Source organism: Camarhynchus parvulus, chromosome 29 (assembly GCF_901933205.1).
Source record: "Camarhynchus parvulus chromosome 29, STF_HiC, whole genome shotgun sequence".
Classification (NCBI taxonomy): domain Eukaryota; kingdom Metazoa; phylum Chordata; class Aves; order Passeriformes; family Thraupidae; genus Camarhynchus; species Camarhynchus parvulus.
Window position 1 is genome coordinate 1,885,598 of NC_044599.1, and position 22,182 is coordinate 1,907,779.

Genomic DNA, 22,182 nt, shown 5'->3' on the forward strand with positions numbered 1-22,182 from the left:
CACCCTGGGTGCTGCTGTGCTCCTTCATGAGCCGCCTGTGATCCCCCCCCCGCCCCAGCGAGGCCATGCCCTGCCGGGTGCCCCCAGCGCTCGGGAGCCCAGCCCTGCCCCCGCGGCTCTCCGTGATTAACACAGCCGGGATTATCCCCGTTCCCGGGATTAGCTGCATCCCCGCTCCTAATTCCGAGGGGCTGCGCTGGGGTGGTGGACCCGTGGGAGCGGCGGGCGGGCTCAGCCAATGAGCGCGTGGCGCGCTGCACTTCAACCAATGAGTTCCGCCTCATTCAAGCCCCTTAGCCAATAGGCGGCAGGGGGGCGGGGCCTGCCGGGCCCGTTCAACCCGGGGGGGAACGGATACTTTGTAGCGCGTAGGGGGCGGGGCCATGGGAGGGGCGGGGCCTCAACGGCGGCGCTGGGCTGGACCCGGCGGGCTCAGAGCGGCGGTACCGGAGCGGTACAGGAGCGGCCGGACCGGCGTGGCGCTACCGGCCTTGCCGTCCTGCCCCCGGCAGCCCTGCCCGGCCCTGCCATGCTGGCCGCAGAATGGCCCCTGTGGAGCAGGACGCGCTGGCCGCGCGGGAGCAGCTCTTCCACGACAGGGTCCGCGAGTGCATCGTGAGTGCCCGGGGGCGGCGGGGAAAGGGATTGGTGTGGCGGGGAGAGGTGGGAGGGCGGCTGGGAGCTCGCAGCACTCCGTGGGACCGTCGGGATCGCACGGCTGTGGCAGGGCTCCACACCCCGTGCTTATCGTGGCCAGAAGCGCCGCGGCCGCGTGTGCCCAGCAGATATCGGGGTGCCAGGGCTGGACCCTCCTGAGCCCCTGCCGCGATCCCTCTGCCGGTTCCAGCAGTCCCAGACGCGCTCCCGTCGTGCTGGGAGGGCTGGGAGTGCTGTGGTGGTGTCAGAGTCGAGCCAGCCCCATGCCAGGCTCCTGGCTCTGTCCTTGTCCCCAAACCAGCAGCTCGGGGTCAGCAGGACCCTACAGAGCCCCTAAACCTCGGACACAGCTGGGTTTGCTCCTCTGCTCGGGGATGGGGATCACCTGGATGTCCCGGTCCTGGCATCTCCCAGGGGCTTTGGGGGTGCTGCAGGCCACCTGCAGTGCCAAGGCCACCTTGCCACAGCCACATTCGGTGCCTACAGGGCAGAGCTGGTGGCCCTGGAGCTCCCAGACCTCCATCTTGGAGTGCTGCATCTCAGCCAGGAGCCCCTGGCTTGGCACACAAAACTTACTTAGCCCAACTTCACTGAGTACAGGAGGAATTGGGGGTCCCCCCACCAGGCAGAGCATTGGTTTGTGGGGTACAACCCATGGCAGGAGGGAACCTGTGGCCTGAGGCCCTTCACAGGGTGGGAGCAGGAGCAGAAGGACCTGCTGGGTGCTGCCCTTCTGGGAGTGCAGAGCTGGGCCAGCTTTGGGGGCTCCCTGGCACCCCACTGGCACAACCTGGGCACCCTCAGGCAGGCTCAGAGCACCCCCAGGCAGGCAGGAGGGAGGTGCCACGGCTGCTCCCCACTGCTCCTGTGCCAAGGTGGAGGATTCAGGCGACCTTTCCTCATCCTGCCGCGTTCCCAGAGGGATGAAAGGTCGCCGTGTTCCCTGAACATCGCCTGCGCTGGCCTGACCTCGGCGTTCCAGCGGGGGCAGCACGGACACCGCAGATGTCCTTGGCTCTTGATTCAAGGCTGTTCTCGTGGCTCTGCCAGCAAAGCCAGGGCTGTGGGATCCAGCAGCTCAGGGATGTCCCACGGGGTCATAGATTTGCCAGCACAGGCTGATCTTGGGTGGGCTCTCAGCCCTCTCACCCCGGTCTGGGTGCTGTGCCAACTTGTGGGCACCCATGTGTGAGCCCTGGCTGCAGAGCCCATTGAACAGATAGGTCTGAGCACACCAGTGGGGTGGAACCAGGAGTGGAAAAACAAATAGGGTGGAGCTGACAAGCGCCAGGGCTGGCAGCATCCCCTCAGGGCATGCCCACAGTGCCCACACTCCTCTGCCCACAGATCTGTGCCCTGCTCTTTGCCAGCCTCTACATCCTCTGCCACTTCATCATAACCCACTTCAAGAAGCACACGGATTTCACAGCAGGTAAGAGAGTGGGAGCTGCCAGAGCCAGGCAGCCCTTGACAGCCAAATTCATCCTCCCGAGGGTTCTTCCTCTTCCTCCATTGCTTTTGGCCTCCCCCAGCACCCCCAATCCCACCACAGCCTGATTACTGTGCCACCAATTGCTGCCCTAGGTGGGAGCAAAGCCAGAATTCCCTGGGAGCATTTCTGCAGCATTTGGAGAGGAGAGAACTTGGGCAGGGGGAGGCAGAGATGCTCTGGGCAGCCCTACCTCCCCCAACCTTTTGGTTTGGAATTTTGTCCCCACAGTTCACGATGATGAGGATGCTGCTGTCAACAGGATTGCGTGAGTTCCTGCTTGTCCCCTTCCTCATCCTCTTCCTCAGCCAGGACACCATGTCCTGGGTGCTGGTGGTGCTGGGGGGTAAAACTGGGCTGGGACACCCAGAGGAAGCCTGACCCAGAGTGATTCTTGTCCCTGTGGCAGCTTGGGGCTCTGTACCTTCACCCTGGCTGTGGCACTCGGTGCTGTCCTGCTCCTGCCCTTCTCCATCATCAGCAACGAGGTGCTGCTCTCCTTCCCCCACAATTACTACATCCAGTGGCTGAATGGCTCTCTCATTCATGGTGGGTGACCCTGGGGTGTCCCCAAAATCTGTGGGTCAGCATTGCCCTGCCTGGCAGCTCACCCCATGCTGTTCCCCCTCTTCCAGGCCTCTGGAATTTGGTTTTCCTCTTCTCCAACCTGTCCCTGGTCTTCCTCATGCCCTTTGCCTACTTCTTCACCGAGTCAGAGGGGTTTGCAGGATCCAAGAAGGTGGGTGATCCTGCATTTGTCCCCCTCTGTCCCCTTCTGTGTGATTCCCTGCTAACCCAGCTCCTGTAGGGCATCATGGCCAGGGTGTATGAGACCTCTGTGGTGCTGCTGCTGCTGACCCTGCTGGTGCTGGGCATGGTCTGGGTGGCCTCTGCCATCGTGGGCAACAACGCTGCCAGTCGCCAGTCACTCTATGGTGAGTGAGCTGGGCTCTAGACCCTGGCACTGAGTGGAACAAGGGATCTCTGGTGCCACTGGCCTGATCCTGCTGTATCTGCAGATCTCTGGGAATATTACCTGCCCTACCTCTACTCCTGCATCTCACTTTTTGGTGTCCTGCTGCTGCTGTGTAAGTTGTGCCCCCACGAGGCTCCATCCAAATGGGGTCTGGAGGGGCCATGGCTCATGGCTGAAGCCTCCAGGATCCTTCTGAGGGTGTAGGGACGGGTGGGATGATGGGACACCTCCTGTTCAGCCTCTCCTCCCACCACAGTGTGCACCCCCTTTGGCCTCTCCACCATGTTCACTGTCACTGGGAAGCTGCTGGTGAAACCCCGGGTAAGGCGTCACCCCACCATCCCTCTGCCCCAGATTTGGGGGTGACTGTCCCCAGGGCTGCCATTCACACAGCCCAGCAGCCACTCACAGGCTCCTCACCCACTCTTCCAGCTTCTGGAGGACCTGGATGAGCAGCTGAGCTGCACAAGGTTTGAGGAAGCCGCCGTGTCCCACAGGATCCACTCTGGTGGGTGCTGCTGCTTGGCAAAAAAGGGGGCACGGGGTGGATTGGGGGGACCCTCTACCCCACCACAGAGGAATCCTCATCCCACCTGAGCCCCTTGGGTCTCTCCCCAGCAGGCAAAGCTTCCTGCTGGCTGAATCTGGACACGGACATGCTGCGGGAGCAATTCTTTGCCATCCGGAGCAAGAGGAGGAAGCTGGGTGAGGAGCCTGGCCAGGGGAAGGGGACACTGGGTGCCCTCCAGAGCACTGGGCCCTGGCAAACCATGGAGGGACATGGGCTGGGGGTTGGTACCCCCCATCCTGCCCCCTCAATCTGCCCTGGGGTGGGAGCTGTGCCCCTCTCTCACCTGGGCACCTCCTCCCCACAGAGCTGCGGCACCGAGCATCGCCCTGGCAGAGGAACCTGGGCTACCCCCTGGCCATGCTGGGCCTCCTGGCACTGACGGTGAGTTCAGGGCTCCCAGGGGAGCTGGGGGTGTTGTCCCCATCCTCACCACCGCCCTCACTCCCTCCCTGCTCCTCCCAGGGCATCTCTGTGCTCATTGTTTGCTTCCATGTCCTGGAGCTGCTGCTGGACGATGCTGCCATGCCACGGGGCATCCAGGTACCCGCCTGGGGGGCATGGCACAGCTCAGGGTGGTGTCCCTGGCTGCTCTGGGGACCATTCCTCCCTAACCTGCCCCCTCCTCCTCCTACAGGACGCATCCCTGGGCCAGGTTTCCTTCTCCATCTTTGGTTCCTTCGGAGCTGCGCTGCAGGTTGTCCTCATTTTGTATCCTTCAGGGAGGCACTTGTGTCCCCAGCCATGTCCCCTGTGTCCCCAACACTGTTCCCAGCACCAGCCCATCCTGTTTTCCTCCTTAACACTCCTTGCAGCTACCTAATGCTCTCCTCTGTCGTGGGCTTCTACAGCTCGCCCCTGTTCACTCGGCTGCTGCCAGAGAGGCAGGACACCCCCCTCACCAAGGTGGGAGCAGCAGGATGGGGCTGGGGGGTTTCTGTGGGGGTGTTCCCTGCTCTGTGTGTCCCTGTGCAGTCCCCTCATGGGAGGACAGCGCCAGGCAGGACCCTCCAGTGGTTCCCTGGCATCTGGAAAGTTCTTTCCCCAAACCTGCTCCTTCTCCCCAGATCATCGGGAACTGTGTCTCCTTGCTGGTGCTCAGCTCAGCCCTGCCTGTCTTCTCCAGGACACTGGGTGAGCCTCCCAGAGGGATCAGGGTGATGCCTGCATGGGGGTGGCCCCAAAATTGGGGTGCCCTAACCAATGTACCCCCACCCTGTGCAGGGATCACCCGTTTTGATCTCCTGGGGGATTTTGGCCGCTTCAACTGGTTGGGGAACTTCTACATTGTCTTCCTGTACAACATGGGCTTTGCTGGGCTCACCACGTTGTGCCTGGTCAAAAGGGTCTCCTGGGCAGTCCAGGCCGAGCTCATCCGTGCCTTTGGTGAGGACAGGGACGTGGGGACGCAGGGGTGGCTGCTGGGGTGTCCCATGTCCCTCACCCTGGCTCTCACACTCTCCCTGTGTCCAGGTCTGCACAAGCTGCCGCTGCCCGTGACGCGCTGCAGGACCCGCAGCAAGCCCAGCTAGGGCTGGGGGACAGCGGGGGACAGGGACATGTCCCCCCCTCCCCTCACTGTGGCTGCCAGCCCCAGAGCTGGCCCTGATAGCGCCTGTTGCCTCAGGGACATCAAAGCCCCTCAGGGAAAGCTGAGACACCTTTAGGGTTGGCCCCCCTGCTCTGTCTCAGCTCTTGTGCTACTGAGCCTTGGCCTTGAGCCGCAACCCCAAGGGGTGTGGGGTCCCCCCGAGGCTGTGCTGGCTGCAGCCCCCCCACCCCCCATTTCAATACCTCATGCAACAATGGCTGGGACCCCCCTGACCTCCCCTGGCTGCTCCCTGGGGTCTGGTTGAGTTTTAAATGCTGCCCCACCTGTCCTGACACTAAGGAAGGGGGTCCTGTGCCCAAAGTCACTCCACGCCCCACCCCTGTGGCACTCTGGGGCAGGGGACACTGGTTGTCCCCTGCCCACCCTGAGGCCTTTGGGGTCCCTAATGGGGAGGCCTGGGGTGCAGGGGACAACCCCCCTCTCCTTCAGCTTCCTGATGTGATGAGTATGTCGGGTCTCTGTTACAACAGAACTTGTTTGGAGAAATAAATAGTGACCGGTTTTTATATAAAAATACTTGAAACTGGGGGTTTTATTCCTCCCAAGGGCAGGGCTGAGTAGGAAAGGGGCAGGGGTGGGGTGGCCCTGCCCTGGGGGGGGTCACAGTCCTGTCCCTCCTTGTGAGGCCATAATTAACCCTCTTCCTGGTTGGGGTTAACGAGCTTCTTCCAGGCAGGGCAGCTCCCTGCCGGCTGCTCGGGCTGAGCTGAGGGACCCCGGGGGTGTTGGGGGGCTCCAGGAGGCTTTGGGGTACGGGCTGAGCTCCTGCACATGAGGGGCAAAGCTGCGGCTTCACCTCCTGGCACAGAGGGTCGTGCGGAGGGAGCGGAAACTGCCCCGGGAACCGGGGGAACCGGCCCCCCACCCATCCTGCCCCGCCTGGGGCCGAGCCAGGCCGCCCCCCGCCCCTCCATGGCGGGGCTGGGGGGCCCAGCCCCCCCCTCGCCGCCCCCCCCCGGGTTGGGGCCGAGCAGGAAGCGCAGGAAACCTGGTTTATATTGCAGGAAATGAGGCCATCGGTGCCCGCGATTTCCCCGCGACCTGCTCCCCTCCCAGTCACCCCGGGCTGGCACCGGGGCTGGGGTGGGGCCGGGACCCCCCCTCCGACCTATTCCCAACCTTCCACGACCCCGCTGCTGCCTCCCGCCCTCTCCGGGGCCCGCAGTGCCTTTGGGGGCTTCGCCGGTAGCACTGGGGGCACGGTCCCGGTGCCGGTGCCAGGGGTGCCCATGGCACTGTTGGAGTCTGGTGCCAGTGCCGGAGCAGCGCAGCCCCGTTCTTGGCGGTACCCGGACCCCTGGCACAGCCCCGGTCCCGTTCCGGGGGTGCCCCGGTCCCGCTCCGGGGTGCCCCGGTCCCGTTCCGAGGGTGCCCCGGTCCTGCTCTGGGGGTGCCCCGGTGCCGTTCCGGGGGTGCCCCGGTCCCGTTCCGGGGGTGCCCCGGTCCCGCTCCGGGGTGCCCCGGTCCCGTTCCGAGGGTGCCCCGGTGCCGTTCCGGGGGTGCCCCGGTCCCGCTCCGGGGTGCCCCGGTCCCGTTCCGAGGGTGCCCCGGTCCTGCTCTGGGGGTGCCCCGGTGCCGTTCCGGGGGTGCCCCGATCCCGCTCCGGGGTGCCCCGGTCCCGTTCCGAGGGTGCCCCGGTGCCGTTCTGGGGGTGCCCCGGTCCCGTTCCGGGGGTGCCCGGGTCCCGTTCCGAGGGTGCCCCGGTGCCGGGGCGCGGCGGGGCCAGCCGGGGCAGGGCAGCCCGGCGGGGGCGGCCCCGGGGGATGTGGCCGCCGCTGCCGCCGCTGCCGGGGGCCGGCTCCGAGGCGGGGCCCGACGGGGCTGCCCAGCGCCGGAGCCGAGCGGCCACGGCGGGGGCAGCCCGGCCGGGGCGGCGCACGGTACCGATCAGCACCCAAGGCAGCCGGTACCGGGGGCTGGGCCAGGAACGGGGACCGGGACCGTGGGTCGGACCGAGCAGAGGGGACCGGGGTAGTGCCAGGGAGTGGGTCCCGGGAGCGGGGCTGTGCCAAGGGGACGGAGCAGGTGCGGACACCGGCGGCACAGCCTTAGAATAACGAGGATCCTCCGTGCAAGGGACAGCGGGAGGAGGAGAAGGACCGGGACGGGGAGAGAGGGGTCCCCGGTCCCAACAGGCGGTGACAGGAGAGGTCCCAGGACCAGAATCGCGGCGTTCGGATGGGATAAGGGGGGGTTCCGGTACCGGAGAGCAGCGCAGGGACCGTGGAGAGGCGGCGGCACCAGAGAGCGGGATTTAGACGGGAACGGGGAACAGGAGCGGGACGCGGGGTCAGAACCCGGTGCCGGTCCCGGGGCAGCTTTAAGAACCGGGTGCCCAGTGCCAGTGCCAGGGCAGTGCCCGGAGCTGGGTGCCGGTGCCCGGTGCTGGGACGCCGTTCTGCGAGGGTTTTCCTTAAGGCTGGGGCTGTGTCGAGGACTTCCCGGGACCGGGGTGCAGGCGAGGGGGTGCTGACACCGTGGGCGAGCAACCGGCGGCGCTCCGAGTGGGTGGCGGCACCGGCGGGAGGGGGAGGGGGTACGGGGGGGTGGCCAGTCGTTCCGAGCGGTCACGGATCCCGCAGCAGCGCCGGGACCGTGGGTGTGAGAAGGAAACGGCGCCGACCCGCCCCTGGCACCGCGACCAACTAAAAGCCCCGGGGCCACCGCACCGGGACCATGCCCGCCCCAGCCGCCCGTGCCCCCGGTGATTGAGCGGGAGCCGCGGAGGCAGCGGGGCCCGGCGGGCGGGATGCCCCGGTGGAGGCCGCTCGCCCTCGTCCTGCTCGGGCTCGCCGCCTGCCTGCTGGCCGCGCCGGTGCTGGGCTGCGGCCCGGGTCGGGGCCCGGTGGGGCGGCGGCGGCTGGGGCGGCGGCAGCTTTCGCCTCTGCTCTACAAGCAGTTCGTGCCCAACGTGCCCGAGCAGACGCTGGGGGCGAGCGGGAAGGCGGAGGGCAAAGTGCTGCGGGGCTCGGAGCGCTTCAGGGAGCTGGTGCCCAACTACAACCCCGACATCATCTTCAAGGACGAGGAGAACACGGGGGCGGACCGGCTCATGACCGAGGTGGGGGCTGCGCCCGGCCCGGTCCGGCCTCGCTCCCGGGGGCGCGGGGGCGTGGGGGGCGGCGGGGGGATGGGCGGGATCACAGCGACCCTCGACAGGGCTCATGGACCTTTGTCCGTCGGCACCGACGCGCTCAGGGGCTCACGGAGCTTTGCCGGTCGCCACCGATGCTCTCCAGAGCGCACCGATCATCCCGGGGCTCACGGATCCTCCCGGGTGGCACCGACCCTCCCGGGGCGCACGGTCCCCCCCGGTGCCGTACCCCGGTACCTCGCCCCGGTGCCCCGCTCCCTTCCACGGCCCTCGGCAGCGGCGCCGCAGCACCGGAGCCCCGGGACGAGGCGGGACCGTCGGGAATTAACGGGACGGGATGGCACCGGGGGCACGAGGTACCGGCGGCTCCGCTCCCCCAGCGCCGCCGCGCCCCGGCCCCGAGGACAGCGCGGAGGGCGAGGCCCCGGTGCCCCTCTCTCTGCTCGGGGGGGATCCGGGGCGGCGGGAGCCCGGGCCGCGCCGCGCGCCCTTGGGGATGCTCACGGTTGCCATGGCGAGGGGCGGCCCCGCGGTCGCCATGGCGACGGGGGATGCTGCGAGTGGTCCAGGCGGCGCCGGCAGCTCCCGCGAGCCGGGACGGCGGGCGGCGGCGGGGCCGGGGCGGCGGGGCCCGGCGGAGCCGCGGGCACGGAGCCGGCCCGGGGTGCGGGTGGCTGAAAGGGCCCTTTGTGGCAGCGGCGGCATTCCCGGGGCCTGAGGTCAGCTCCGGGCTGGAAGGCGCCTATTGTGGCCGGGCCGGGCCGGGCCGGGCCGAGCGCATTCCTGCCCCCCCTCCCGGCACGGCCGCCCCGGGCCCGCGCCCCGCACTCCCGCCCCCGCGGCCCCGCGCTCCCGGGAGCCGCTTTGTTGAACGGGGGAGGGGGGGCGGCACTGGGGCACTGAGGGACGCGGTGACATCAGCAGATGGGGGGGGGGAACAGGGGCAGCTCCGACCCCTGCACCCCACTGCTGATGGGGAGAGGCACCCCGGAACTGTCCCGCTCTCTGTCAGCCCAGATTTGGGGCTGGTTCAGGGTCAGCCGCCCCCAGCTCTGCTTCACAGCCCCTCCACCAGGTTAATCAGTCACAGCTGTGGCCGCGGGGAAGGTGACACCGTCCCGGTGCCCGTCCCGCTCCCTTGCCCGTTCTGCCCGGCTGCCCGTGGAGCAGCTCCACCCCACGGGACCCCGGGGCACGTTAAAGTTCAACCCGCACCCAGCCAGGGGGGGCAGCTTGGCCGTGACCCTCTCTGCACCCTGGGGGGGGGCACCCTCATACCAGCCCCTCTGGGGGACAGCCCTGGTGTCTGTCTGTCCCTGTCTGTCGTGGCGAGGGTGACACCGGTGTCCCCACAGCGCTGCAAGGAGCGGGTGAACTCGCTGGCCATCGCCGTGATGAACATGTGGCCGGGGGTGAAGCTGAGGGTGACGGAGGGCTGGGATGAAGATGGGCACCACCTCCCCGGCTCTCTGCACTACGAGGGCAGGGCTCTGGACATCACCACGTCCGACCGTGACCGTCACAAGTACGGCATGCTGGCACGGCTGGCTGTGGAGGCCGGCTTCGACTGGGTCTACTACGAGTCCAAAGCGCACATCCACGTCTCTGTCAAAGCAGGTACCACCAGAAGGGGCTGCCAGCAGGGCAGGGGGCTGTAATTCCCATAAACATCCCAGTTCACAGCCCCTGCTGCTCCTCCTTGATATCCTGGATCCGTGTGGGATTATTGCTCTGGTTGGTGTCAGCCCCAGCTCAGCTCCCCCTGTCCTACTGGCCCCCTGATTGGCAAAAAACTAAATTTTGGCCAGATGGAGACAACCTTGTGGTTCAGATCGTGGTGAGGGGAATAGCAATGCAGCCCCACAGCCCCACAGTTGCTCCAGCCAGCAGTTGCCACCCAGTCCAGAAAATTCCGATTGACAGAAAGTGATCTGTGTGGGATTATTGCTCTGGTTGGTGTCAGCCCCAGCCCAGCTCCCCCTGGCCTACCTGGCCCCCTGATTGGCAAAATCCTCATTTTCCCCTCCAAATTTTGCCCAGATGGAGACAAAATTGTGGCTCAGCTCCTGGTGAGGGGAATAGCAATGCAGCCCCACAGTTGCTCCAGCCAGCAGTTGCCATCCAGTCCAAAAGTGCCAATTGACAGAAAGTGAAAATGGCCATAAATGTCACCGTTGGAGCCCGGAACAAAGGGCGTCAGTGCAGGGTGGACAAAGGGGCCCTGCAGCATTCAGGAGCTGCACGCAGGAAAAATAAAAATACCCCCTTTGTTCCGGGGGTGCTTTGGGGGTCCGGGGCTCGCCGTTTCCCCTCTGGAGGTGGAGGTGACCGGTGGGGGACACCACTAACTCTCTCCATCCTCCCAGATAACTCGCTGGCTGTCCGCACCGGTGGCTGCTTCCCCGGCCACGCCACGGTGACGCTGCAGAGCGGGGAGCACCGGGGCCTGGCTGAGCTGCGCCGCGGTGACCGAGTGCTGGGCGCCGAGCCAGGCGGGCGCCTGGTGCCCACCGAGGTGCTGCTCTTCCTCCACCGGGACCTGGGCCAGCGGGCCTCCTTCGTGGCCATCGAGACAGCCAGCCCAGCTCGCCGGCTGCTCCTCACTCCATCCCACTTGGTGTTCACAGCTCGGGGAGAGGGCAATGGTTCTGCCGCCTTCCTGCCCATCTTCGCCCGCCACGTGCGCCCGGGCGATGCCGTGCTGGCCCACGGAGCCGGCGGGCAGGGGCTGCGCCCCACGAGGGTGCTGAGGGTCTCTCGGGAGGATGGAGTGGGGGTTTTTGCCCCCCTCACCTCTCACGGCACTTTGCTGGTTAACGGGGTGCTGGCATCCTGCTATGCGGTGCTGGAGAGCCACCGCTGGGCGCACAGAGCTTTCGCCCCCCTCCGCCTCTTCCACGGGCTCCTGTCGCTGCTGCCAGCCCACCCCGAGGTGGGCAACGGGACCGTGCCCGAGGTTGGCATGCACTGGTACTCCCGCCTGCTCTACCGGCTGGCCGGGGGCGTGCTGGGCCACGAGGCCCTGCAGGTTTAGGGGTGCCTGCCCCCCATTTCTGGCAGGTGATGCCACACGCCAGATGCCACAGCCCTTGGGCACCCCCCGGGCACGGGGAGGAGGGACAAGGGAACCCCTGGTGTTGTGGGGAGGTTGGGGCTCAGCACTGCCCTGGGGTATGGGGTGGCCCCTGTGCTGTCCTAGAGACCCCCATGGCTGAATCTCCATGCCCAGACCCCCCTGGTATTTATTGCTTTATTAACCACTGCACTGGGGTGGGCTTGGTGCCTGTCAAACCCCAGCCAGGGGGGTCAAAACCCCCCTTAGGGGCCAAATCCAGCTGGGGAGATGCCAAAAACACCCCCAAGATTAACCACTGCACTGGGGTGGGCTTGGTGCCTGTCAAACCCCAGCCAGGCAGCACCAGACCCTGCCCTGGGGAGCCAAATCCAGCTGGGGAGATGCCAAAAACACCCCAAGACTTTCTTAACCACTGAGGTGGGCTTGGTGCCTGTCAAACCCCAACCAGGGGGGTCAAAAACCCCACCTTGGGGGCCAAATCCAGCTGGGAGATGCCAAAAACACCCCAAGAATGAGCAGTTGGCAGCAGTTCTTGCCCGTTCCCCTGTTCTGGGTCTGTCCCTGTCACCCACAGTGGGCACCAGGTGTCTGCCATGGGCACCCCGTGCCAGGTCCAGCTCTAACCACGCTAACTGCTAACCCACCCTGCTTGAGAGTTTTATTTTTCTATTTATAAATGGTAATATAAATGTCCCCCCATGCCTGCCTGCCCTGGCAGGGGGCAGCGTGCTTTTAACCGCTTCAGTTTAAAAAGAAAACAAAAGAAATACTACTATTTAATTGTTTGGGAAAATAAAGAAAGTCTATGGCCCTGTTGGAGGTGTGGTTGGGGTGTCTGGAGGGGCTGGAATTGATCATCCTGGGGGTCTCTGGGGGTTTCTGGGGCTGGGTGTCCTGAGGGGTTGGGCTGGGGGATCCCTGGGGCTTTGACATCCTACGGTTCTGGGGGTTCCTCCAGGATTTTCTGGCCCCCAGATGAGCAAAAAACCTCATTTTCCCCTCCAAATTTTGGCCAGATGGAGACGAAATTGGGGTATTAAATTGGGGTATTAAATTGGGGTATTAAATTGGGGTATTAAATTGGGGTATTAAATTGGGGTATTAAATTGGGGTATTCCCAGGCTGGGGGTCCCTGAGGATTGAGTCAGGCATCACAAGAAGTTGGGGATCCCCAGGGTAGGGATCAAGGGGGGGCCATCTTGAAATATCCCCAGGGGTCTGAGGGTCCTGGTGCTGGGGGAGGAAGCGATGGGGATTTTGGGGAGCAGGAGTGGTTTGGTGTGGGTGTTCCTGGGTGTCTGCGGGCTGGGAAAGGTTGTGGGGAGGGATGGAGGGGGGACAGGACCAGGACACTCCTTCCCCCTGTGGAAAACACCAATCACTTGTTTTTAAAATTTTAAAAGTTTTTAACAGTAATAAAATGGTTATAAAAAATTAGAGTAATAATAATTTGGACAATTTGGATTAGGACAATATGAGACAATAGAAACAAAGAGTTATGGACAGTTCAGGTACTTTTTTCTTGGCAAAATAAACCCAAAAAAGGACCCACGTTAACAGAGGATTAACCCTTAAAAGCAACAGCCTGTTGCATATTCATACACCTCATGCATGATGCATAAATTGCATTCAAACACAGGATTCTGTCTGGGCAGTGTCAGCTTCTTCCTCTGAATCCTGACAGCATCCTCCTGCCCGAGCAAGGCAGGAAGAAGTTCATTTCTCCTGATAATGGAGCAATAAATTCTCTTTCTCTGAAAGATTTAGGTGTCCTGTGGCTGCTATCTCAGTGTTAGTCCTTTCTTTTAAAAAAGTATCCTACATAGCAGTTTCTATTTTAACATTATAACCTAAAACTATATTTAACACCCTACCTAAGAGAATTAATACAGCATCACTTTCTATCACAACACGTATAATATTCATTTGAATATTTGCGAAAAGCTAACCATAAAATACACATTTTTCACATCCTACATAGCATAGTTTCTATTTTATGTTATAACCTAAAACTATATTTAACGCACTAATTAAGAGGATTAATACAGCACTAGTTTCTAACACAACACATATAATATTCATTTGAATATTTGCGAAAAGCCAAGGATAAAATCCGCATTTTTCACACCCGCCCCTCCCCATTCCCGCTCAGATCCGCGACCACCACGTGGCCACGGCCCTTCCCTCCGTTTTTCATGAATGGAGAGCCCCTCCAGCTAAAGCGCATGCGCTGCACTTAGCCCCGCCCCCTCCGCCCGGCGCAGCCAATGGGAGCGGGCGGGCGGTGTTGTGGTCACGTGCGGCCGCCGGTGTAGTGGCGGTGGCCCCGCCCCCCTGGCACGGCGGGCGCTTTTATTGCGCTGTTTGCCGCGCCCGCCCGCGCCGTCCCGCCAAATTCTCATCCCCGTTTACCGAGCCCTCGGTCCGTACAGGGCGACTCGGCCTGGGGGTGTCCCGGGCTCCGGAGAGGGCGGCCCTACCCTCCGGGGGTCCGTTCCCGGGGTGTACGTGAGAGCGGGGCTGCTCCACTGGGGATTACCGGGAACGGCGGCTGCACCGGAGGGGCTCGGCACGGTGGGACCCCACCTCGGGTGGGGGTTTGGGGCCGGTTTCAGCCTCTCCGGGACCTCCTGTGACCCCGGGGCTGTGTCCCCTGGAGCCCCACCGGGAGGAGTTCCCGGTTCTCCGTGATACCGGGAGCACCGAGCCGTGTTGTTTCCCCCCACCCGGTTTGGGGTGTCTGGGGGGTGTTGTGGGGCTGCTGGGGAGCCACCACTGCCACCGGTTTTGTCCCCCCTCCCTCCAGGACGAGTCCTGCCACACTCCTTCATCATCATCATCAGCATCCCTGGCTCCATCCTGATCCACTCGGTGCCATCCCTGAGGGACCCCCGAGCCTGGGGGACAGGGAGGAGCCCCCTCTGGGTCACCTGGGACAGGGAGGACACCTCGGTGGGATGAAGTGCCTCGATGTCCCCTTGTCCTCACAGCTTCCAGGTGGTCAAACCCTCGCCAAGAAGCTGAGAGCTGGGGGAGGCCGTGGCAGGTGCTCTCCCTCCTGGGGAGGGGGTCCCAGGGTGCTCTGGGCCCTGCAGAGCTGAGGAGGGGTCTGGGGTCCCACCTGTGTGTCTGTGTGTCCCACGGGCACGTCCTGCCTGTCCTGCTGTGTCCCCAGCTGGGAGGTGAGGGCACATGGAGGGAAGAAGGTGGTGGAATCGTGAGGGGCCAATCCTCAGCCAAGGAGAGCCAGGTGTGGGGCGCAGCGCCCACCTGGAGCCCCGATGTGCTGCCACTGATGTCCCCTCACCCTCAGGTGACCACGGGGAGCTTCATGAAGCTCACTGAGGAGCTCGACAAGCTGGACAACTCCTGTGACGGATCCACCAGCCTGCTGTGACCCCCGGGGTGGGGCAGACCCTTCCCCAGGGCCCTCCTTTGGGGGAGCCCCTGACTTTGCCCAGCCTGTGGGGCTCACAGCGGCCTGGGGGTTCTCTGCTGTCCCCCCCACACGCACAAGGACAGGTCGGGGCCGCTCCTGCTCCGGCAGCCAGGGCTGAATGCGGGTGTTGTTCCCCCGGAGCCGTGGGAGTCGGGGCTGGAACAATTAAACTTTGTTTTGTCTCTAAACCCCTGGATTGGGGGGGTTGTTCCTTGCTGGGGGTGGGTGGAGGCTCCTTCCAACCCTGGATGTGCCCCCCCCTCATGGCACTGAGCACCCCAAGAGCATCACTGGGATTTTTGGGGGGGTTTCCAGCCCTGTCCCCCCCATTTCTCTCCCTGAGAACTTTGTGAGCGTGGGGGGGCTCTGGCTGCGGTTCCCCTTGTGGCTTATCTCCACCCAGTGGGGCTAATTGTTGCTAATTACACAATTATGGTGGTAAAGAGAAGTAGGAACTGCAAGGGGGGGGGCGTGAAGTGTTATTGGGGTGCTGGGGCTGCACCCCCTCAATTTTCCTCCCAGATCGCTGGGTCTGGGGGCTTTGGGCTCCCGGGGGTCCTGGATCTGACCCCCTAAGCCTCCCCGGTGGGGGTTTCAGGGTCCGAGGGGGTTGGCGTGGCCCCAAACGGGGGGTACCGGCCCCGTGCACCCCTTGGGGGGGAGCAGGACCGGCTGCTCCGGGGATACCGGAACCGGGCGTGCGTGGTGGTGCAGGACCGTGGCTCAGCAGCAGCACGCGGTGGCGGTGAGCGGGGATCGGGACCGGGCATGGCGGATGCTACCGGGGACCTCAGGACCGGGCATGGCGGATGCTACCGGGGACCCCAGGACCGGGCATGGCGGATGCTACCGGGGACCCCAGGACCGGGCATGGCGGCTCAGCCTACCGGGGATTCCCGGACCGGTACAGGGATTCCGGCACTGGACACAACAGCTCTTCCGGATACACCGGGACCTATCCCGACGGCTCCTACGGGGAACCGTGATACCGGACGCAGCGGCTGATAACGGAGACATCGGCCCGGGACACCGTGGGCGATCCCCATCCCTAATCCCACCCTCCCTTTCTCTAACCCCCATGGCGGTCCGGGAGCCCTCCCTCCATCCATCCATCCCCGGTGCCGGTGCCGGTCGGGGGGGCGGAGCTTGGCTCCTCTAGCCCCGCCCCCTCGGTGCCCACGTGCGCTCCCGCCCCGGCGCCGCCGGGGTTAAGCGCGGCGGAGGGATCTCCCCCCCCCCGCCCCGCCCGGCAGCGTGCGCTGCGGCCGCGCGCGCGCCGTCACACCCCCGCGCCCCCCGCCGCGGCCGCAGCGCCCGCCCGCCGCGCACCGTCTCCCTCCGCCCGCAGCCCCCGCCGCCCAAAGTAGTGCGGGAGCGGCGGCGCCCCCCGCTCCGCGGCTCCCCTTAGGACCCAGCGCGGCGGCGGCCCCCGGCGGGGCGGGCGGGGCGGGGCGGGGGCGGGCGGCGGGACCTACTTTCCTCTGGAAATGGCCGCGCCGGGGAGCACCGAACGCCCCGCGCCCCGAGGCCCGTCGGCGTAGGGCGGCCGCGGGGGTGAGCACCGGGCGGGGGCGCGGGGGTGCAAACGGCCCCGCCGTGGGGCCCGCGCGGGCGGGACGGGCCCCGGCGGCCCCGGAAGGAGCGGCCCCGCGGTCGTGCGGGCTCCGGGCCGCGCCGCCTCCGCCGTGCCGCCGCTCCCGGTAAGGCCTGACCGGGGCCGGGCCCAGAGCGCGGCTCCCACGCCTTTGTGTCCGGTACCGGCGGGGCCCGGGCGGGTGTAGCGCAGGTACGGCCGGGCCCGTCGCTCGGGGCCCGGTGCCGGTGCCAGCGTAGGCCGCGGTGGGCCGGGGATCGGGGCCTGGCCGGCTCGACCCCCCGGTTGCACCGGGGAGCGGGGGAAGCGTGGCCCGGGAGCACCGGGGAGGGTGTGGGGCGGCTGGTGTCCCCGCGTGGTGTTTCGGCCCACCGGGGGGTGCGGGCCTGGCCTCCCCCCGGCCCCGGAGCCTTTCCCGGTAGGGCCCGAATCCCCCCGGCCCCGGAGCCTTTCCGGGGAGGGCCCGAATAGCCCCGGGCCCACCGAGAACCGGGGCCGGGGAGGTGCTGGGTGGGACACGACGCTTCCTACCCCGCGGCCGGGACCCTCCCGGGTTTTTGGGGGGTTGGCGCTGCCCCGGTGCGTTCCCCCCTCCCCGGTGCCCCGGACTCTCCGTTGGGGCCCCCCCGGTGCCCGCGGGTCCCCCCCGTGCGTGCCCCGTGCTCCAGTTTGGGGTCCCCTCGCTGCCCCCGCGGTGCTGGAGCCCTCTGGGGTTTTTGGGGTGCGCTTGAGGCAGCGGCGGGAGGGGGTGGCTGCGGATCAGGGCATGGCCCCCCCGGTTTGTGGGTCGTGTTTTGGGGTGAGTCTCCCCCCGTACCCATCCCGGGACCCCCTGTGCCGTGCAGGGTCGGTGCTGGGCCAGGAAATGAGGGCACAGGCAGGTGCTGGTGGTGGGGACCCCGTTTTTTGCTGCATCCCAAATTCCCATGAATATTCCCCATGTGGGGGGCATTGGGGGGGTCCCAGCTTTGCTGGGAGGGTCCTGAGGGCTCCCCAGGGGTCTCGGTGACTCCCTGGGGTGATGGTTTGTGGTAGAGCTGTGGGGTCACTGATCCCCCTTAATCGAGGTCACTCGGGGGTTTGGTTGCCCCAGATGTGTTGGGGTGTCACTGGTTGGTTTTGGGGAGGACCTGGTGGGCAGAAGGTGATGGGGGAGGCCAGGGGGTCTCCTGGACCCCTGTGGGGCAGGTGCCACCCCCTGTTCCAGGGGGACATTCCCAATTCCAGAGCCTATAAATTGTGTTTGGGGGAGTGATGGGAAGATGCTGCCCTGTCCCTTGGATAGAGGGAGGCTGCAGGGTGCCAGGGAAGGTGCCACCATCCCTGGTGCTGATGGGTGTCCCCCCCCCTACAGCTGTGGCCCCCCAGGAACGCCGGAGGTAGGATGGATGAACAGAAGGTGCCCAGCGAGGAGAAGGACGCAGCCGCGCCAGGTGAGCCGGGGACAGGGACCCTGGCAGCGTGGGCAGGACTTTGGGGACCTGGCCCTGTTTGCCCTGTGGTGGTGACACCCCCCTGTCCCCACAGCCGATGGGGTCATGGCCTCGGAGGAGATGGGCAGCGCCGAGGGGGACCCCCTGAAACCCCCCGAAGGAGCCTCTGCGGGGCCAGAGCCGGACAGCACGGGCACGGAGGGACCTCCCGAGGCTGCCAGGTGAGGGTGGAGGACTCAGGGGTGGCGTGGAGCTATCGGAGGGGTCCTAAATATCCCTGACACCCCCTGTTGTCCCCTCGCAGCCCGCTGGGCCGCCGCTGTGCCCTCTGCAACTGTGGGGACTGGAGCCTACACGGGCAGCGGGAGCTGCAGCGCTTCGAGCCGGTGCCCGACTGGCCCGAGCGGCTGGCAGGCCACGAGCCCCCTGATGGGCCCGGCCCAGGGCCACCCCCGGGGCCCAGCCAGCTCCCCCCAGAGCCAGAGCTGGCGGGTGACAGCCTGGCACAAATTGGCTTCTCCGAGGGGGTGACGCCAGCGCAGCTCTTCGAGCCGACGGGTGAGTGTGATCACAGCACGGGGTCCTCATCCTGCCACCTGAGTGTCCCCATCCTGCCACCTGCGTGTCCCCAAGCTGTCCCTGACTCCCCCTCCCCACAGGGCACTGCTGGGTGCACCACTGGTGTGCGGCCTGGGCGGCCGGTGCGGGGCCGGAGGTGGCCGGCGTGGCCAGAGCTGTTTTCTCAGGGATCTCACAGGTGAGCAGATCCCAGAGGGGATCCAGGGGGAATGGCAGGAACTCGGTTTGCTGCAGACTTGCTGACCCCTTGGACTCCTCTGCTCGCAGAAATGTGAACGCTGCGGGCGGGCGGGGGCCACCATCCCGTGCCGGGCGGCCGCCGGCTGCTCCCGCCTCTACCACTTCCCCTGCGCCGCCGCCAGCGGCTGCTTCCAGTCCATGAAGACCCTGCGTCTGCTCTGCCCCCAGCACGTGGCTGAGGCCGTGGACATGGGTGCGTGGGGCTGGGGACACCTCCCCTGGCTGCTGGGACCGTCCTGCTCTGCTCCCAGCAGGGTAGAACCCCACGAGCAGACAGCTCTGACCTCCTTTTCTCGTGGCTGACAGAGGACGCGCGGTGCTCGGTGTGCAACGGGCCGGGCGAGCTGCAGGACCTGGTGTTCTGCACCAGCTGCGGGCAGCACTTCCACGGGGCCTGCCTGGACATCTCCCTGACGCCTCGCAAGCGCTCGGGCTGGCAGTGCCCCCAGTGCAAAGTGTGCCAAACCTGCAGGTGAGCCCCCAGACCCGCGGTGGGAGTGGGGTGTGCACCCAAGGAGGGGTCCCAGCCTTCACTTGCCCCTCTGGCCTACAGGCAGCCCCGTCAGGACTCTGCCATGCTGGTGTGTGAGGCGTGTGACAAGGGCTACCACACCTCCTGCACGGAGCCAGCCACCCAGGGCCTCCCCACCGGCTCCTGGAAGTGCAAGGTATGTCCTGCTCTCACTCGGGGGTACAGTGTGCCTGCCCCCCCACTGCACCCCCTGACACATCTCTGCTTCCCCCCAGAACTGCTGGGTCTGCTCAGACTGTGGCCAGCACCCCGACTCCAGCTGCCAGTGGTCCCCAGGGTCGGAGGTGTGTGGGGACTGCCAGCAGCGCCGTGCCACGGCTGATGTCCCCACGGCTGATGTCCCCACGGCACCAGAACCCTCCCCACAGCCTGACCCACCCGCCCAGATGTGAGTGGGAATGGGGGTGCTGCTTTGGAGGGGGCTCAGGCCCTCTGTGGGTGGGGGGACAGGGTGGCCTGAGCGCTGTCCCCTCACCCAGGTTCCCCCATCCCAGGTCAGAGTCCCCTGTCCCCAGCAACTCGATGGACGTGCCCGTGCCCCCGCCTGAGCTGGAGCCTGTGGGGCGTGATGAGGAGACACAGCCCCTCGTGGACCCCAAAGAGGCACCCCCAGACCCCAAAGAGGCACCCCCAGACCCCAAGGAGGCAGCCCCAGACCCCAAGGAGGCTCCCCCAGGCAATGCTGAGTCTCCTCCTGGCGAGCTGGCCTCTGTGGAGGTGCCCCCCAGTGAGGAACCCCCCGAAGAACTTCCCTCAGATGAACTGCCCCTCGATCAGCCGCCCCCCAACACGCAGCCCTCTGACATTCAGCCTCCTGAAGTGCAGCCCCCTGAGGAGCCCCCTCCTCTCACGCTGCCCCCCGAGGAGCCTCCCTGTGAGGAGCTGCCCCTTGAGACACCATCCCTTGCTGAGCTGCCCCCTGACAGACCCTCCCTCGAGGAGCTGCCCCCCAGTGAACCACTCCACAATGAGCCACCCCTCCATGTCCCTCCCCTTGCTGAGCTGCCCCCTGAGAAACCAGCGTTTGAAAAGTCACCCCCCCATGAGCTGCTCCCCCCTGAAGTACTGCCCATTGACAAATCACCCCCTGACGAGCTGCCCCCCGACGAGTCACCCCCCAAACCTCCTCCCCTTGAAGAGCCACCCCTCCATGAGCCATCCCTCGATGAGCTGCCCCTCAACAAGCCCCCCCTCGAGGAGCTGCCCCCCGAGGAGCTGCCCCCCAGTGAACCTCCCCCCATCAAGCTGCTCCCCAAGGACCCTCCTCCCGAAGTGCTGCCCCCCGAGAAGCTGAGCCCTGAAGAGCCCCCCCTTGTTGAGTTGCCCCCTGAAGAGCCGGTCCCCAGCGAGCTGCCCCCCGAGGAGGACCTGAAACCACCAGGTAATCTGGGCTCTTTTCACTGTCCTCTTTTCCCTCCTGTTGTCTCCACTGGATGTTTTTTGTGGCTTCTCCCAGCACTGGCTTTGCCTGATTCCTGTATTCCTTCTCTCTTTTCTTATGTTGGTGTCCTGTTTGGGCTACTTTGGGAGCTGTGCAGGGGAAGTCTTGCCTCTCAATGCCAGGCTGGGTGGTACAGGGGGGATGGAGGGCACCCCCACACTCCCTCAACCCATCTCCATCTCCCAGGTCTCCTCCCCGAGGTGACAGTGGCAGAGGAAGCGCCAGCCCTGGCTCCAGAGGTGCTCCCCGAGGAGGAGATGGAGCTGGAGCCAGAGCCCTCGCTGCCCCCTGAGATGACACCTCCACCCTCAGCTCCCCCAGGTGGGTCTGGGGAAACACCAGGGTTGGGACTGGGGGGGTGGGTGTCTCTGGGGGGGGCTGTGATATCTCACTCTTCCCCCCTCTCTCTACCCCCAGCTCTCCGTGCCATCTCACCTGCACGGACCCCAGCCCCCTCCCCTGATGCCAAGGAGGACGAGGTGCTCGAGCCCCCCACCCCAGCCCTGCCTGAGCCCCCTGGCAGCCCTGGCATCGCCATGGACACCGACCCCCCTGGCTCCCCACCGCCACCCCTGGGCTCCCCTGCTGTCACCCTGGCCCCCGCCGAGCCCCCTGAGGATGAGGAGATGGAGATGGCCGGTGGCGAGGGGGAGTCCCCAGCCAGCCGCCCTGGAGATGCCCCCCAGGGCAGCCCAGCCCCTGAGCTGGGGCCCTTCCCAAGCCTGCCTGAGGAGGAGGAAGAGGAGGAAGAAGAAGCACCAAGGCTGGAGAGGGAGGGCACCAGTGGAAGCTCCCCACCACTCAGTGAGGAGGATGCCCTGGAAGAAAGCCGGGCTGGGGGGGACCCTGAAGCCAAGGGGTCCCCTTCGGGTTCCCCCCTGCTCCTGGAACCGGAGGAGCTGGGCCCTGAGACCCCCATGGAGGTGTGCACTACCAGCGAGAAGCTGCTGGGCCACGGGGACGAGGGGTGCCCCGAGCCCCCCGCGCTGCGCCCACGGCCCGACATCCTCAACGAGATCTCCAACCTGAGCCAGGGGGACACAAGCAGCAGCTTCCCCGGCTCAGAGCCACTGCTGGGGTCCCCAGACCCTGAGGGTGGGGGGTCTCTGTCCCCTGAGCTGGGCCCGGCCTCGGCTGATGCCAGCCTGCAGAAGGAGGACGCTGGCTCACTGCCGCTGGGTGCTGAGACCGATGACTCGCTGCTCTTCGAGCCAGCAGCCAAGGGGGACGGCGACAAGAGCCGGCGCCGCAGCTCCCCGGGGCGCTCCCGTGTCAAGCAGGTATAGGGGGACCCCACTCACCACAATTTTGGGGGGACCCCTCACCCTGAGCACCCTGCTGGGGCCACATCCCCTCACTGGGCAGCAAGTAGGAGAGGGCTGAGTGTGTGGTGGCGTGGGATGGGGGCAGTGCCCCTCTGCTGCTCTGGCATGGGGGTCCCACTGGGCCTCC

At 65.8% G+C, this 22,182-nt stretch overlaps 3 protein-coding genes across 7 annotated transcripts in view; all 3 read left to right on the plus strand.

The window, feature by feature from the left end:
* The first annotated feature begins 416 nt into the window (after nucleotides 1-416).
* On the plus strand, nucleotides 417-5,795 carry LMBR1L (limb development membrane protein 1 like). 2 transcript variants are annotated; one of them, XM_030967054.1, is made up of 17 exons: nucleotides 417-615; nucleotides 2,005-2,089; nucleotides 2,378-2,414; nucleotides 2,556-2,695; nucleotides 2,782-2,885; nucleotides 2,955-3,081; nucleotides 3,166-3,234; nucleotides 3,379-3,443; nucleotides 3,555-3,630; nucleotides 3,741-3,827; nucleotides 3,998-4,074; nucleotides 4,156-4,233; nucleotides 4,328-4,401; nucleotides 4,506-4,596; nucleotides 4,758-4,824; nucleotides 4,915-5,076; nucleotides 5,164-5,795. In XM_030967054.1, the coding sequence occupies exons 1-17, from the start codon at nucleotides 544-546 to the stop codon at nucleotides 5,220-5,222; spliced, it is 1,470 nt and encodes a 489-aa protein (XP_030822914.1). In that variant the 5' UTR covers nucleotides 417-543; the 3' UTR covers nucleotides 5,223-5,795. The 2 variants fall into 2 exon arrangements, with proteins under 2 accessions (XP_030822914.1, XP_030822915.1); XM_030967055.1 differs by having other exon boundaries at nucleotides 3,744-3,827.
* Nucleotides 5,796-8,051: 2,256 nt separating this feature from the next.
* Nucleotides 8,052-11,430, plus strand: DHH (desert hedgehog signaling molecule). Its single transcript, XM_030967061.1, has 3 exons — nucleotides 8,052-8,363; nucleotides 9,752-10,013; nucleotides 10,763-11,430. The coding sequence occupies exons 1-3, from the start codon at nucleotides 8,052-8,054 to the stop codon at nucleotides 11,428-11,430; spliced, it is 1,242 nt and encodes a 413-aa protein (XP_030822921.1).
* Nucleotides 11,431-16,355: 4,925 nt separating this feature from the next.
* KMT2D (lysine methyltransferase 2D) overlaps nucleotides 16,356-22,182 on the plus strand; it is a 30,110-nt gene continuing 24,283 nt past the window's right edge. For all 4 annotated transcript variants that reach the window (XM_030967028.1, XM_030967031.1, XM_030967029.1 and 1 more), the window contains exons 1-12: nucleotides 16,356-16,465; nucleotides 17,860-17,938; nucleotides 18,033-18,159; nucleotides 18,243-18,496; nucleotides 18,598-18,695; nucleotides 18,785-18,950; nucleotides 19,064-19,229; nucleotides 19,311-19,425; nucleotides 19,505-19,677; nucleotides 19,784-20,670; nucleotides 20,917-21,051; nucleotides 21,148-22,010. In XM_030967028.1, coding sequence (XP_030822888.1) covers nucleotides 17,890-17,938; nucleotides 18,033-18,159; nucleotides 18,243-18,496; nucleotides 18,598-18,695; nucleotides 18,785-18,950; nucleotides 19,064-19,229; nucleotides 19,311-19,425; nucleotides 19,505-19,677; nucleotides 19,784-20,670; nucleotides 20,917-21,051; nucleotides 21,148-22,010 — 3,033 coding nt within the window. In that variant the 5' untranslated portion in view covers nucleotides 16,356-16,465; nucleotides 17,860-17,889. The remainder of the gene's footprint in view (nucleotides 16,466-17,859; nucleotides 17,939-18,032; nucleotides 18,160-18,242; nucleotides 18,497-18,597; nucleotides 18,696-18,784; nucleotides 18,951-19,063; nucleotides 19,230-19,310; nucleotides 19,426-19,504; nucleotides 19,678-19,783; nucleotides 20,671-20,916; nucleotides 21,052-21,147; nucleotides 22,011-22,182) is intronic.

Excerpts from the sequence above, each read along its gene's own strand:
- DHH (XM_030967061.1), top strand. The coding sequence starts at position 8,052 with ATGCCCCGGTGGAGGCCGCTCGCCCTCGTCCTGCTCGGGCTCGCCGCC. Across the intron at positions 8,364-9,751 it reads CGGACCGGCTCATGACCGAG|CGCTGCAAGGAGCGGGTGAA; the intron begins GTGGGGGCTGCG and ends GTGTCCCCACAG. Across the intron at positions 10,014-10,762 it reads CCACGTCTCTGTCAAAGCAG|ATAACTCGCTGGCTGTCCGC; the intron begins GTACCACCAGAA and ends CCATCCTCCCAG.
- LMBR1L (XM_030967054.1), top strand. The coding sequence starts at position 544 with ATGGCCCCTGTGGAGCAGGACGCGCTGGCCGCGCGGGAGCAGCTCTTC. Across the intron at positions 3,082-3,165 it reads CAGTCGCCAGTCACTCTATG|ATCTCTGGGAATATTACCTG; the intron begins GTGAGTGAGCTG and ends CTGTATCTGCAG. Across the intron at positions 3,631-3,740 it reads GTCCCACAGGATCCACTCTG|CAGGCAAAGCTTCCTGCTGG; the intron begins GTGGGTGCTGCT and ends GTCTCTCCCCAG.